The 15831-nt window shown below is 41.9% G+C and overlaps 1 protein-coding gene across 1 annotated transcript; it reads right to left on the bottom strand.

Moving 5' to 3' along the window:
- Positions 1-10857: 10857 nt before the first annotated feature.
- On the bottom strand, positions 10858-15737 carry atp5f1d (ATP synthase F1 subunit delta). The gene is made up of 5 exons (XM_076727319.1): positions 15504-15737; positions 14591-14744; positions 13966-14054; positions 11182-11311; positions 10858-10989 (listed from the first exon to the last, which is right to left on the bottom strand). The coding sequence occupies exons 1-4, from the start codon at positions 15618-15620 to the stop codon at positions 11189-11191; spliced, it is 483 nt and encodes a 160-aa protein (XP_076583434.1). The 5' UTR covers positions 15621-15737; the 3' UTR covers positions 10858-10989; positions 11182-11188.
- Positions 15738-15831: the final 94 nt, after the last annotated feature.

The raw sequence follows: 15831 nt of genomic DNA, 5'->3' as shown, positions 1-15831 counted from the left end.
TCAGCCTCAGCTGTATTTTGCAAATAATAGCATGCTAAATTAAGAAGGTGAACATGGTAAATATTATACCTGCTAATCATCAGTTGTGGATAAGAGCATGTTAGCCTGCTGGTGTTAGCATTTAGCTCAAAGCACTACTGTGCTTCGCCTCATAGAGTCGCTAGCTTGGCTGTAGACTCTTAATCTTGCACCCTAGTAGTTGTTTATTTAACTATACATAATAACTACGTAACAGTGTAATAAGATAAATAGAAAATTTAAGGCTTACTCACACAATCACATTAATATCGCTAAAAGCAACAGTGCGTCAAAGGAGGATTACTTGAACAAAACGACAGTAAATCGTCGTCACTCCTTTATTTGCTTTATTCACATTTCCTGCCATATTGGCTGTCCGACACTATGGCATGTCAGGAACCAGAGGCACTTAAAAATAGCTGTTCAGAACCAAAATAATCACGACAACAGACAGAACTCGTCAGCTAGTATTCAACTGACTGCAGGTATTCGTTCTCCCAGTCCTGTCTCTCACATCATGCTTGCTTCACCTCAACATGTGGAAGTGCTGAAGTCGGCTCTAAACCATATAATAACTAACCTCACCTCGTTTGCTCTAGCAGCCTTTGCCTTGTCTATGTTTAGTCATGTCTATTCTTTCTGTTTGATGTTACTTGATACAGCCGGTCAGCCAGCTATGAGTTCACGGTTAATTAGTCAGTTGTGCCTATTTATACTGTACCAGCTGACGTGTCTGGTGTTGACTGCTTGTTAAGAATGTGTTTATCGAGCATTCGCCAGTGTTTGTCGCACAAAAGCAAGAATGTGGATGAAAATTTTATATAATCAGACACGTTTCTTGGTGGGCTGGCTGTGATGTCCCAAGCTAAGCAGCAGTTTAAAGGGTAATTTGAGACTACAAACAGCAGTGGAGGCAGATATTCAATGGTACATGTGTCAAAAAATTTAATATTTTGTGAAGCAATGCCACCAGCAGATCAGGTTATAATTCAATCCCTGATTTGTCAGGATGGGAAACACCTATCATGCATCATAGGTCACTTACAGTATTCTAAGATATCTCCTCTTAAGGTGCTCAGTGTGCTGTCAAAGGAGGAAATACTATTATAAATTTAGTCTCAGTCCAGATATGATAAAGGTAATCAGTATCGTCATGGCACTTTGAAATAGATCTTTATGATCTTTGTTGAGATAACGACTAAGATCATTCACATCTCAAAGTTTCACCCTGCCACTGACAACACAAACACATTTAGTGTTCCCTCCCGCTCCCTGACACTTTCATTGCTAATGTTCATTGTGATGTCAGCGACAATCAGTTTGATTCTTGACCCCTGGATTGTTAGCAGACAGGATACTGATTAACTGATGGTTGGTCATGTAGTGTTACATCAACATACTGAATTGCATCTATTTAATCAGGCTTGTTACTCAAATTACTGGGCATTGGGTTGCAGTAAAATGTGTATTTTTTTATGATAATTCTGCATAAATTTGCTCAGTTACTTACATTTAGTAACGTAATGGTTTATGTGCTCAACTATTTCTTGCAATGACGTTTTGTCATCAGTGTGACGTCAGTGTGTGAAGATTCAACTGTTTATGCGTCACATTTTGTTACCTTTGGACAGGCTAGCTGTTTCCCCCATGACCAGTATTTGTGCTAAGATAAGCTAACTGGCTACTCGCTCTAGCTACATATCTAATGTACAAACCTTCAAGTGTTAGCGATCTTAATAAGCTAATAAGCATATTTCCCAAAATGTATAATGATCTTCCCGTATATTCAATGGCACATTTGGTCAGACAAGTGTTACTTTTTTGAGTATTTGCGGAATCTTTGAAGGCTACATGCTAATTAAACATTACGACCATAAATAGTTACTGTATGAGGAGGTGCTTCTGTACCGGAATCCATCTATCTGACCTTTTCAGGCCTGTTCAAAAAGTACGTTGGCTTTCTATTTGGAGTCATGGAACAACCCCACCTCCCAAACCTCCATGTGTGGAATCAGTCACTGCATTCAGAGGATGTCTGACCCGGGCTGAACTCTGCGAAACACACGCTCATGCAGTAAGAGCTGTTTGCTACACCGACTGCATGTTACAACACAGCAGTCAAAAGGATGACACCAGTTGGTGAAATAGGGTAAAGTTGAGTTTTGGTCTTCTGGAGAGCACAGTAAATGACCCCCTGAATGCTCTATTGTGGACATTTGCTGTCACTGTCAAGGCTGTGCTGTCCCAGATGTTGTGAGATGGAAAAATCCAAAGTGAAAGAGCTGGAGGGATCAAGGGGGCAGACACTGGAGAGGGGGTGGAGCAGAATGCAGGAGAATCTACATGGGCACTTCCTCTTTTGATAGTAAAGTTAGTAGCATTATGCAACATATTATCTGCCTTGTATATCGTGTGAAAAATGACATTTGCCACATCCTGTTGAAAAGGAAACTATAGTGCTTTTATGTGATTAAATAAGTTTGGATCATTATCATACTATTCATTCATTTCCTTAACAGGAGCCATGCAGGCTTATTGTTTGTACTCTACCATCAGTCGCTGACTATTATAAGGTCTTTTGTTGGGCTCTACCCCACCCATGGGTGCTGTTGAGGGCCACCAACATGAGGCCTCAGCCCTGGAATCCAGGCCCTGTCTGTCAGAGCCGGTTCGTGCGTGTTAAGGGAGTTATTTCTGCCTGCTTTAGGTGTCCTGGGTGGAAACTAGCTTGTTGGCATATTTTCCTATAGTGCCTCAGAGAGGAGGCTTGTGACTATGAAGCCACAGTGAGTTGACAGTCACTCTGGGGAGAGAAGTGATCGTCACCCAGCACACAGGGATTAGCAAGACTGGTGAAGGTTAAAGGGAAGCACATTTACACTTGTCATTGCAAAGTGTGTCACATGTACTTTGATTTCTGTGTTTCAGTTTCTTGTTGTTTCTCTTCCAAAGTGTCCTGTTTGAGACAAATATTAATATTTATGAGACAGAATACAGCATGACATGACAACATGTTTTCAGTGGTGTGTTTTGCTTCCCAAACTCGCTCTTTTGAGTGACAGTGAATGTAAAGCATGAAAAGAAAGCACAGAATTTGGTCATCTATAATTTGACAAAGATGGACTTGTTTGTTTGCTGTCTGCTGCATTTCTGAGGAAGTTGTTTTTCATACTATATGTAAATGAGTGCTGTCTCATTACATGAGTTATGATATACTGTATGTATTTAGCTGTGCTTATAATGTGCCATCTTATTGCTTTATGACTCAACAGACCAACCTTCTTTGCATAATGCCACAACTTACCATCAGACAGTGTCATGACTGTATATGAATGAAGCCATTGACCTTTTGCTAATGTGGCCTAACACTGGATGCAATTAGCTTCTTAGTACATCTGCTTTCAGGAAATGCGACATCATGACTGGGATTTCAAAAATTTCTGTGTCAGTTGGAAAGTTTCAAAACAGCACAGGTGGCAGTACAGATACGATGACACGAATGTTTCAACACAGCTCAAGAGGAAGGAAAGGCAACCCAGAGGTGCTCCTCTGGCGTTATTTACTCTTTATCTCAATTCCTCTTTTGGCATGTTGTGGTTGAGCATGTGCACACACACGTAACAAGGCCCTCACCTGTGCAAACCGTGCAATTAAAGAGCAACAAATAACTGACTGCACTTTCATGATGAGTGTGTGTGTTCATGTGCTCTTATGTGTGAATGTGTCCTCACGTGCCCAGACATATCCAGGAGCTGTTTTGGAAACAGTGGGTAGAGCAGCTTAGCCCAGCTAAAGGCGGTCTACAGGAAAATGTGTGTTAAAGAGTCTCAGGAGACAGAAAAACACACCCTGGGTCTGATGGACAGATCACATGGGGCTGAGTGATCTGAACACAGGAGGAGAGAGGAAAGAGTGCGCGATCTCTAGGATAGGAAAATTGCGATCAGTTGAGGAATGAGTAACCCCGTAAAAGAACAGTGGAGCAATCAGACGTCATCGGCACAGAGGGATCAGAGTGAGGCCCCTTGTTTGGACAGAGTCAAGTGTCTTTACCAAGATTAGCGGCGTTCAGCTGGTGCTACTGTTAGCTTTAGTTCCCAGCTGTCAGCTGAGGTGGCCCCCCTGCAGGGACTATGGGGTGTATCATGAGTCTAACATGAACTGTTACACAGGTGGTGCACTGTGCCACCTGTCTGCCATGGTGATCAATCACTGTGTGATGATTAGGTTGCCAGATCATGAACAGCAGTGTTTCCCAGCATTTTACTTAAGCTATTTTACAATTTATTTTAATTTACTTTAAACTGATTATTTCAACTGTCAATCCATCACTTTATAGCTAACCATTTCAACTATGTGCCCATTAGTTTACTTCAAGCTTATTATTTTAACCATTTATTCGCTACTTTAATTATTTTAACTGCTCATCCATAACTTTTAGCTATTTCAACACTTATTTTCCCGTTCCGTCATTACTTTAAGCTAATTATTTCAACTGTTTGTTACTTTCAGCTAACTTTTTCAACCATTTATCCATTAGCCTACTTTGAGCTAACGATTTCAAACATTTATTCACTACTAAGTTAACTATTTTAACGGCATATCTCTTACTTTAAGCTAACTATTTTAACTCTTAATCCATAACTTTAAGCTATTTCAACCATTTCTACATTTTTTTATTTCTCCATTACTTTAAGCTAATTATTTCACCTGTCTATCCATCACTTTTAGCTCTATTCTTCATCCATTTAACCATTAGGCTACTTTAAGCTAATTATTTTAACTATGTAATGCTATCTATTACTCTAACCTAACTATTTTAACTGTGTGTCTGTTACTTTAAGCTAGCTATTTTAATGATGAATCTCTTACTTTAAGGTAATATTTTAACTCTTCATCCATAACCTTTATCTATTTCAACCATTTCTCTGTTATTTTGCTATTTCTCCATTACTTTAACCCGACTATTCAAACAGTCTATCCAACACTTTAAGCTAACTTTTTCAACCGTTTACCAAATATAGTCAACTGTTTTAATGGTTTATCTACTACCTTAAGTTAACCATTTTGATTGTTTATCCATTACTTTTGTCTATTTTAATTACCAGTCACTTCAAGTAAACTATTTCATCTTCTCAGTTTGCTTGCTGACTAGCTTCCATGCATTCCTAAAAGTTGTGTTCAGATATAGCTGTAATTTGTATTTCCAACCCCAAGCAACTGCAGAGGTACAAGAATCCCAAGGACCCCTGGTAGGAAATCGCTGATTTAACACATTTAAAGCATGCACCCCAGCATCCTGTGCTATTTTCTGTTTTGTTGGTAATTATCGAGAGACCTCCTGCTGAGGAACTCTTTAGAAATGTAAAGCCATGACTTAAGTGAACCTCCTCATTGGCCTCATGACTAAACATAGATCAGCGCATACTGTCAACAAGGGCATGAAAGGCCAAGCTGCTCTCATCACACTTCCATGAACAGCTTGACCTGGTCTTACCTTATACCATGACAAATCTCCTCTTTCCATGTGCACCATGTTTGTCTCTAGGTTGCTTGCACTCTCACTCAAGCATACACGCCTACTCAAGTTGAACTGTATGTGCAGGTTTGGTCCCACCCTGCTGATGGAGTCCTTTGAACTCTTTAGCATGTGACACCTGTAGTTGGAATACAAAAAAGACAGAACTCCCATTGTCTGCAGCTCCAGGGAGAGATGGATATTGTAGATGGATGTCTACACATTCAGCCTTCATAATCCTTATATTCTCTCACACACAGATGCACAACCTTCACTCGTTTCCTTTGTTCAAAATTTTCTTCAAGGGAAGATTTAATTCTGCTTGCTTTGGCTTTTGTTGACAGCTATTGGTTCCTTTAGTTTTCATTTATGCATATTGTTGTAAAATGTGCATGAAACCACTCACATTTGCTAATTAGAGCCTTGAATTTGCAACAAAAAGGAAGAGTGGATGTTTTTCTTTGGTAATGTGTAATTGAGTGAAGATCATCAAAGCACTGCAAAACTGGAAACAGGCCAGGGATATGGAATAACTCCAAGCATGATTTAAGCAAATCTGCAGCTTTTTTTTTTATTTTCTCGCTGCTTATGTAAATCTAGGAAGTGGAAGAGCAGCTTTGAACATTACAGAGACCTTTTTGTGTTTCTTCAGTGTTGTGCTGGTATGGCCAGGGTTCTCAAGACGGTATGTTGCAAACAAGGACAGCTTCATGCTTCATGGCTGCATAAACGTACATTTATTTTGAGCTTCTTTTGTATTGTTATTTTGGTGTAGAGCCTGTGTAGGTGGGATATACGCAGCAACCACATCATCCATATGTATATACATGGTAATTAAGCTTACAGGTGAGTATAATGGTACTTTTTATACCTGCATGTCTTCGAATTGGGTTCTCATTTCAGTGTGAATATGCATAGACACACATAGGAGGATGGAAAGGCACTCTCCCCCTCTCTCACAAAAACACTCTGTGCAATGATTACCTGCCTTGCCACTCAGGGGCCATTTGCTGTTACCACAAAGCTGATTATCTCACCCCGACAGCAGGCTGTGTTTGCGGCTTTGCGATTTTCTCCCAAATGCCCACACTGCTATTTGTAGAAATGTTACCTAGCTGGCACAAGCTGAAATATGTTTGTGTTTGTGTGGATGTTTGCGTCTGGGTGAGTGTTTGCGGCGGGGCCTGGTTGTGTGTGTGTGCGTGTGTGTGTGTGTGTGTGTGTGTGTGTGTTTGGCGGGTGGGTGGGTGTTTGTGTGGAATGGAAGGCTGTAAGAATGGAGGGATGGATGACACAAACAGGGCAGAGTGGTGGGAGGCTGGTGTCAGGGCCCAACTCCTACTACCAGGCTGGATGCAGTATCTGACAGCTGACTGAGAGTCTGCAGGCCCCCTCTTTACACAGTCCCACCAAAAGGTCAGCACTTCAATCAGCTCCGCTCTCTGGATGCCTCTCTTTCTCTTTTACTGCTGCAGAGCTTCAATTCGCCCCCTTGATGCACACTTAGCCGTGCTTGACCATAACTCGCAGGTGGAAATGTAGTTTTCACACACACGAAAGCAGCCGCAAAATGCATTTATGACATCCACAGTATATTAAAGTTCCAAGGCAGATGATTATGCACGCTGGATGATATGTGTAATTTTGGCGCACTTTGGTGTGTGGAAAATTGCCATCCCCAGCCATAGCTGACTCATTGCTCTCAGCGTTTAAATTTTCCGGACCTTTAATTTCCGCTCAGTTCTCTCTCAGGTCCCTCTCAGGTCTCTAATTTGCCTTTACACATCAGGCACTCTCAATATGCTGTAGCCTCCCACCTGCAACGGGAAAAATATTTACACTGCAGATGATCAAAAATTGCAATTAAAACATCATTGAACATGAAAAGACAAGGCAGGTGTCTGTACAACACAGACAAGAAAAAAAAAAAAACAGATCAAACAGGACAAACAGTGAAAGAGCTCTTTGTTTCTCCTGCTAATTTATCGAATCAAAAAATGGCATTGCTTCCAGTAAATGAGTAATCTGATGTGTGATCTCATATCTTTAAATCAAAGGTATGTGGATGGAGTTTTTTTTTATTGCAGAGTGACAGCACCTGTTTAAAAATCAGATTACTCTTTCACAATGTGTCATCTGTCACTCCCCCGTTTAATGCATAACTGCCTCATTATTCACCTATTACGCCGTTTTATTTTTTCATAATCGTGCCTGATAAATTAACAGGGCTCCCGGTGCTGTCAGCTTCATGAATTATCATTGACATGACGAGCGAAACGTCAATTGGGGTGAATGTGAAGTGTGTCCCATGATTTCACGAGGCTAATAAGAGCGCTGATATAAAAGAGATGAAGAGGATTTTGGTTTGAGTATCCACTAAGAGACTCTTGTCTGCGTTTCAAACCTCATAAGGTTAAAGTGACTCCATATCTCGATCCATACAGCCGGTGACTAAGCCTGTATGAAGACGTTCTGAAGGCAGCGCGTTCATGCAGCGCAGAGGAAAATATCATGCTGTCTCACAACTAGTGTGTGTCATGTTGAGGCCTCTGCCAGTACATAAAGAAAATCTTGTGCCTCAATTCTTTCCATTGGCTTTATGATTCATTTTATTGCCCACAACTTGACTATGAGCTCTTACCATTCAGCGACAGAAGCCTGGGCACAAGCCGAACTTTATGAAGGGGCAAGCTCAAATCTATTTCCATGACTTAACCTTTTCTTAGTTTTGGCTTATTTTTGTTATGGAGCTCTTTGGAGCCACCATTTTCTTTATCAATCCATCTTTTTATCCCATATACATGTTGTCCAGCGCACTGACTGTTCAAAATGTGCCCATTTGACTTCACACTTGACACCAAGCTTCCTTGGGTCCTGAGTAAAACACCTGCCATGACATATTGTGGCGGGTGGCGACTGACACGTATATACTTTACCAATACGTGTCATTTGGATGCAAAAGCTCACATGAACAGGTCTCAATGAAGTCAAAGCCACATTCAGTGTCCACAGGTGAGCCTATGGATGGACATTTCAATCGAAAATAGCATTCAATTTAGTAGCGAACATGAAATAATCAACTAGCCGCTGTCGTTGCAAACAGCTAGCTATTTAGGACCAGGTTTTAGCCAGGATCAAAATCATTCATTCCAAAAGTTCAATCGCTGATGCTTGAAATGTTTGAGTTTAGTGAAACAAAACTTATGAGACTTTACTGCAACGTAACATCTCCAGTCTCTCGTTCTTGAATATTCAGTAAACCGAGCATCATAGCACCCTTCATCGCTACATTTTTGAGCTAGCTTTTTATTGTTTGCTGCTGTCGACGTCGAAGACATTCACGGGCGTGGGCCTCTTTTAAAGCTGAAATCTCACAGAAGAACGCGCCGCTCGGCTATCATTTTAGAACAAGCTAAATATGATGATTCACTCAGGCTGGTCTCCTTTATTCCTGTTATGGTCGACTCAGTAAATACAGCCCCGTGAGCTCTCACAGAGCTGGGAGCTGCGCTGTGTTAGAGTACCACTCAGAGATGACATCATGGACAGCCGTGGCATGCATCATGTTATTCTCTCCAGGGTGCAGACGGTGCAATCTTTTAATTACAGTACATGGCCATCCATGGGAGATAGACAGTGACTTATTATCACATGCCTCATCAGCCCGGAAACACCGACGAGTGCCTCTTCAGTAAGAGCTCTCACTGGATTCTCATTGTCCTTTATCAATGTACAGCACTTCACTGCTTCTATATCATCATACAGCTCTCAGGTCAGACGGTTCGTTTATGAGACACTTCGTTAGGCTGTGGCAGCTCGACAGTGGACAATGCAAATCACTGAAGAGATGAATCAGTGATTTTAACTCTTGTCTCTAAAAATGCACCACCTTAAGTGCAACAAAAAGTAAACCTGGACGTAAAAGACAACATCTTCCTTTCCAGTAAAGTTGGACGCCCTGCACCTGTAGTTACATGACTGCACATGAAGAACAGAGGGAGCACGTGGAAAGCACACGGTCATTCTGTACTTTGGTTTTCGACGAGAGTGGCATTAAAAACACAGAGCAGGAACAAAAAGGGGAATAGATCTTAGTTTCAACATCCCGTATCATAAATCTAGATTAAAGAAGTGGTGGTTTTCGACGCGACCGTTTCATCTCGTCTGACTGAGGTGTCACTCGCAGGCCCCGAGGCTGACGGATGAGTGCAGTATGAGTGTGTATTGTTTATGAGAGTGTGTGTGTGTGTGTGCAGCTGGGAAGAGAAGGTTTTGATGACAGAGGCAGAAGATTGGAAAGGAGAACAGAGAGCAGGATGTGTGAGAGGTGTTGAGAACTTTTTTTTTTTTCTTAATGGATACGGACCTGAGTCACAGTCTGCAAGCACACAGCATGTGCTTAATCAGTGGAAAAGATATTTCAACACATTTGACAGTTATAAAACATGGTGTTATTTGTCTCTGTGTACACACTCTTCCTGTTTTATTTGTGAAGATGACACTGCTTTAAAAACATACAAGCAGCAGTATCACCACAGACATGAGCAGCTATGAGAGCATTTCTGTGTAAACACTCGTACTTCCAGTGTACTTACACTTGTTAAAGGCCCTCAAGCGTTTTGACATTCAGAATAAACCAGTTGTGGTTTTCAGCTCTGAAAGCCTCAAGTCTGCACGTGAATGAGGTCAGCGCCTCCTGGAGTGAGTCTGAGCTGAAACCTGTGGTTATGAAACAAGAGAAAGGACCAGTTTTCCACAGGATGGGCAGTGAAGGACTTTTCCTGGCTTTGTCACAGAAGCCTGAGGTCATCACTCATAACAAACAAGCCCCGCCAACACATTTAAATCAAGGAAGCAGTGACCGAGGGTTCCAAATTACTCCAACCCGCAAGTGGGCCTGCCACAGTAAGAGTGACTCAGCTTTCACCAGATACAGGAGCTGATACACAGCAATATAATTCAGAGAGAATCCGTCTTTTAAGGAAATATCACATCCAGCAGTGGTTATATGACAGATGCAATGACTGTTCCTTCCCTGAAACTGCGGTTTGACAAGAAGTAGAATTAAAAAAAAAACTAATCAAATCAAATGCTGTGGTGCAAAGTCAAGCTGGTATCTGCTGCCACCAAGTGGCAGAAACACTAACTGCATAGCAAACACACTGGCACAGCGGTGCACAGGTCTGCTTTGTTTACAGTAGCTGAATTATACAAATCTGCTGGGACTCAATTACACTCAGTTGAAAATACCGCATATAATCAGCGTTAAGTAGCAGGAGAGGGCCGGATTTAAAGAAAATGCCACAAACTCCACCACCGGGTAATTCCAAATAAATTTATTTTGAATTTTATCCACTGTACAAAGCAAGAATGGAATCTTCTGGACACTGACGTGACTGAGCTGGAAAGACAGATGGACCATTGAATTCCATCAAAGACACAGAAAAGATTACCTAGAGGGAGGAAAAAAAGTCTCAGTTTGAGAACACAATTCAAAACACAATGAAAGTGCTCTCTAATGTCAATATTTTCATTTTCAATTGTATTAACGGCTAAATAGATCTGCGTCGTTGTCCTGTTGGATTAAACTAATGGCAGGCCGTCTCTCTAGTAATCAGATCACGGTGCAGAGGCTGATCTCGTACCACAGGTCTACTCCAGAGCCTTGACGATGGCCTCGTTGGCCTCTATGCTGATCTGAACCGCTGCCCTCGCCGCCTCGTCAGATGCACCGGCCAATTCAGACTGGGCCTTCTCCAGGTTGGCCTTGGCAGCCTAGAAACAGACGGGAAAATGGAGCATGTCACAATGAGAGACCAGAACAGGAAAGCAAATGATAAAACCCACAATTCAGATTTTGTTTTGATGCAACATCAAACGCACCCTCGTCATCTGTTACCAGTCTTACAAAAACACGCTTTGTCAAGCTGATTAGCCTGTTGTTCAGAAAAATCACAGGAAGAAGAGACCCTGCAAAGCTTTACTCATCCTAAAAACCATTTGAGGCTCACTGTGATGTAGATGTCTGAATAGCAAGACGGAGCAGCGAGTCAAAAGTGGGGAGTAAGACGTGATGAGAAAATCCCCACTGCCTCTTTGCTCTGAAAGCTCCATTTGTCACAGTAGTGATTAGACACGAGAAATGCCAAACATAGCTGGAAGTTAAAGGTCTCCCAGTAGGGATTTGACACATCTGCTATAACTCAACAGTGACTGACCTTTCCCTCCTTATTAACAGCGTGGGCCCATGTGCATTTTCACTGCAGAGTGGAGGACAATGAGGAAAAAAATAACTCATTTACTGCTATGAAGTCAACTTGACAGTGACACTGGCACTGCCCAAGGTCAAAGACAGACACCTCCGCGGCGAGCGCGTAATAACGCAGCCTAGCATTAACAAGACTGACATTTAAACAAAGACTCAACGTTCAAGTCCAACTGCAACACTGATCCGATGGATAATCATCAGCTGGAAGGTGTTCATCAGCACTGAGGATCAAAATGAGAGGGGGGGGGGTCTAGCATGGGTTCAAAGAATAGTCTCTGCTGTCAAAGATCAGTCATTATGCACGATTCAACAACCCGGATATGGACTCCCATCACACAAATCTCATTAAAATATAAAAAGATCCATAAAGGATTGACTAACTCACACTAGACTGACATTATGAAGACATAATTTGTCAACACTGAGCAGTTTCCCCAGGGATGACTGCGGTCACAAATACAATATTAAAGAGCATTTGGACCCAAACAAGCAGTTAAAGGAGTCACATTTTACAAGACTTCCCACAGTTTATCTTATTTTATTTCAGTGATCCACGCAGAACCCCCCCAGAACTCCTGTTATTTCCTTCTTCCACAGCAGTGCTGAAGATCACCAGGAGCACATGTCAGGAGTTGAGTCTTCACGAAAGCTAAATGCCAAATTACCTCTTAAGTTACAATATGACTGGTCGCTGACAAGCACTGCAGCATTTAAAAGGAAATTTTCTGAAATGGAGCCTGATGCAGTGTCCACTTCCCATAAAATGCACCGCTACATTACATCACTTCCAGCAAACTTCTCGGAGCACGATAAGGGCCAAACAGCATCACTGATCTGTTTTAGCCAAACGCTCTCTGGTCTGGCTCGGCCTCGCCCTCGGCTCTGACCGTAACTGACGGCAAAACAAGAAACAAGGGCGCAACAATTAGGAACATGAATATTATCTTTCTTTCTGCTTTGTGGCAAAGTGGAGGTCTCACTGCAGAAACAACAAAAAACATGCAACAATGTGACCATATGTGTCAGTGTGAGAGAACGAGGGCCATTCAGAGCTGATGTTTCCAAACTTCCCCTCTCTGCACAGTTTGACAGAATCGTACTTCACGAAGGGAATAGACTGAGTAACATTTTGAAGAGATTGACAACGAACCCCGCAGGTGTAAACATGACACACGCTCAACATCAAAGGAGAAATTCATTTTTTGCTTGCCCACTTCCACAGTGAAATCAAAGTTCAGAGCTACTGGAATGGACCAAAGGAAATAAAGCATCCAACTGGGTTTCCCAAAAAAAGCTTTAAAATAACATTCTTTTGAACACACACTGATAATGTTACTTGCAGAGTGAACACACAGTTCATAAAACTTCTTGATAAAAAACTAACACAAGACCTGTTTGTGTTGTGATGTTCTGAATCTGCGTCCTCAAGTTCAAAGGGCTCATTAAATGCCACAAATATGGATCCCTCGCATTGATAGGTACCTCGTTAAAATATGTACTATTAGATCATCGTAACTCATTGCACAGATTATAATAAGGAGATCGATATGTATATTGGTGTGTCAGCAAAAGTAGGGTTGTTGAAAGCAATTATGATAAAATCCAATCAATTAAACCTACATTAAACACCACTTTGGTCAAACAGTGCATGTTGACACTGTGTCAAGAAGGTGTTAATTCTTATTGAGTTGCATTAATTTTGCCATTGTTCATATTTTTTTTTCCTCGCCTTCTTTTCTGTATTGATTTCAAACTGAACCACACACCAGCGACTGGTGCTTTTTCATTGAGATCGTTTTGTTAATGGTGCAGCATGTAATTATAGTCACCTGCTCGGAATAACCCAAGCTATTCCGTCTCATGCTTAAACAATGCAAAGAGCATAATGAATGTGGTTCGGGAGGTCGTCCCAAGAAAATATGATGCTATTTGATAGAAAAACTAAGCATTTCCACATAATGTTAGATAATTATCATTACAATAGTCATTAAAAAAAACACAGTTTGTGGTTTTTCATATTACACTACACCATTAGGAAGAAAGATTGTGACAGATTCTGACTGACAGATTCTTGCAGTATTTATGGCCGTAATGCCCAGCATTAGTGCAGATGCCGCTCCAGTATGTATGTGAGTGAAGGGAGGTTGACATTTATACTCACAGCAACGTCCAGCTGGTCCAACGGAACAGCCTCCTCAGCCAACAGTTGCACTGAAGAATCAGCGTTGACTGTTATTGACCCACTGCTCACTGCGCGCACAAACACAAACACACACAGTAACTACACATGCCAACATTCAGCCATGATCAGTGTGTTTTACAGCCAGTGGATTATATTTCCAGGACATTCTGCTGCTTCACTCTCAGGCTTGCTTCTGTTTCACAGTGAATTTCCACACGGAGGGTTTCTTTCATTCATATGAACAGCTGCAGCATGACACCTGGGCATGGGATTCACGTTGACAGCCACAATCTTGGGGAGAAAACTGTTGCATAAGATGTACACCAGCTTCTCTAGGCTTCAAAGACACCACTAATATCTTTAACAATCAGAGCACATATCAATATTTGAACACCTTACAATAGATGGTGATCTGATTATTTTAGTTTACTGTTTAATAACGTGTAACAAAGCATTTTTGGCTATTTTCTTTGCCAAAACAGAGATGCCACTGTTTGGTGGAATCAATACATACACTCACGAATTCATCATGTTTTTGAACAGCAGGAAAATGACTTTGAGGCCCAAGGTCATTCACATCTGCTTTTGTGAAGCAAAATCTTACCAAAGTATTTAACAGAGGAGCCATCATCACTGAAGACTGTGACAACACCGGGCCTGAGCACCTGCAGGGTGGGTACGTGGGCAGGAAGGATACCGAACGCACCAGTAAGCGTGGGCACATCGACCTGTTTCACACTGGCCTCCTTGAAAAACACCTGGAGAGAGGAGACAGAGGATGGAGATGCATTCACTGACTAACGTACTTCTCTGCAACGGTGACTGAAGACAAATGGAGATGCACCATTTCTATATAATATCGTCTGTCGCCGTTGAGTTTACTTTTTATGCTACATGATCAGAATCAGAATCAGAATCAGATGCATATGTTTGTGTTGTTACTATATTTCAGTGCATCAAATACATCAGTTCTACAGCAGTGCAAGTTACACATGCACCACTGTGTGAAACAGAGGACTGAATTTATTAAAACACGTTTATAGGACGAAATGTAACCACTGACACGACCCTCAAGGTTAGCGAGCTCTGCGTTCATCACACCTGCTGAGCTACATGATGCTAACCTTATGCTAACAACATACATTTGGCAACATGTCATTAAAACTTTTAGGTCACTGAACTAGAAAATAGCACTGCTTGAGTGGTACCGCTGCGTAAAGTAACGTTACACTTTGCCACACCGCTGCTCAAAGACAGTGAATGACAGCTAGGTTAACAAGCTAAGCTAAACACTTTACTGACGGTACAAGCTCAACCGCTGTTTCTGACTTGCATACGTTACAAAACTACGTGAAGCAATGTTAGCAAACACATGTATCAGCACAGAACTGCTAAATAACCCCAGAGACAGGCGTTTATGCACACTGTGACGGTGCATTTCGACATGAAACTAAGTTAGCCGTACAGCTAGCTGGGCCCGAAAAGCCTCGCCAATAACGTTAACGTTAGCTAGCTACCTGTGTCGGGGAGGCGAAAGTGAAGGACATCTGCGGGCCGGAGGCGGCGGCATCGGCGTAGGAGCGAGCTTGCCTCAGCACAGGGAGAGCACGGCGAAGAAATCTGGCTGCCATCATGTCTGAAAATCTGGTTTAATTCAAGTACAAGTGAATGACAGAGATCCTCAAGCCCTTGCGTGAAGGCAGTCGGTGTGCGCTTGGTAGGACAAGGACGTTGGTAACCTACCCACAAGGCTTTACGGCGGTGCAAAGGATGCAGGGTACTGTAGTCTTTTCAAAAAAGAGCCGCGCGGCTAGTACATGGACTGGTATGATTGAGGTTGATTAT

This window comes from Chaetodon auriga, chromosome 3, assembly GCF_051107435.1.
Source record: "Chaetodon auriga isolate fChaAug3 chromosome 3, fChaAug3.hap1, whole genome shotgun sequence".
Taxonomy (NCBI): domain Eukaryota; kingdom Metazoa; phylum Chordata; class Actinopteri; order Chaetodontiformes; family Chaetodontidae; genus Chaetodon; species Chaetodon auriga.
The sequence above is the reverse complement of the archived record's forward strand: the minus strand, read 5'-3'. Positions and strand labels throughout refer to the sequence as shown.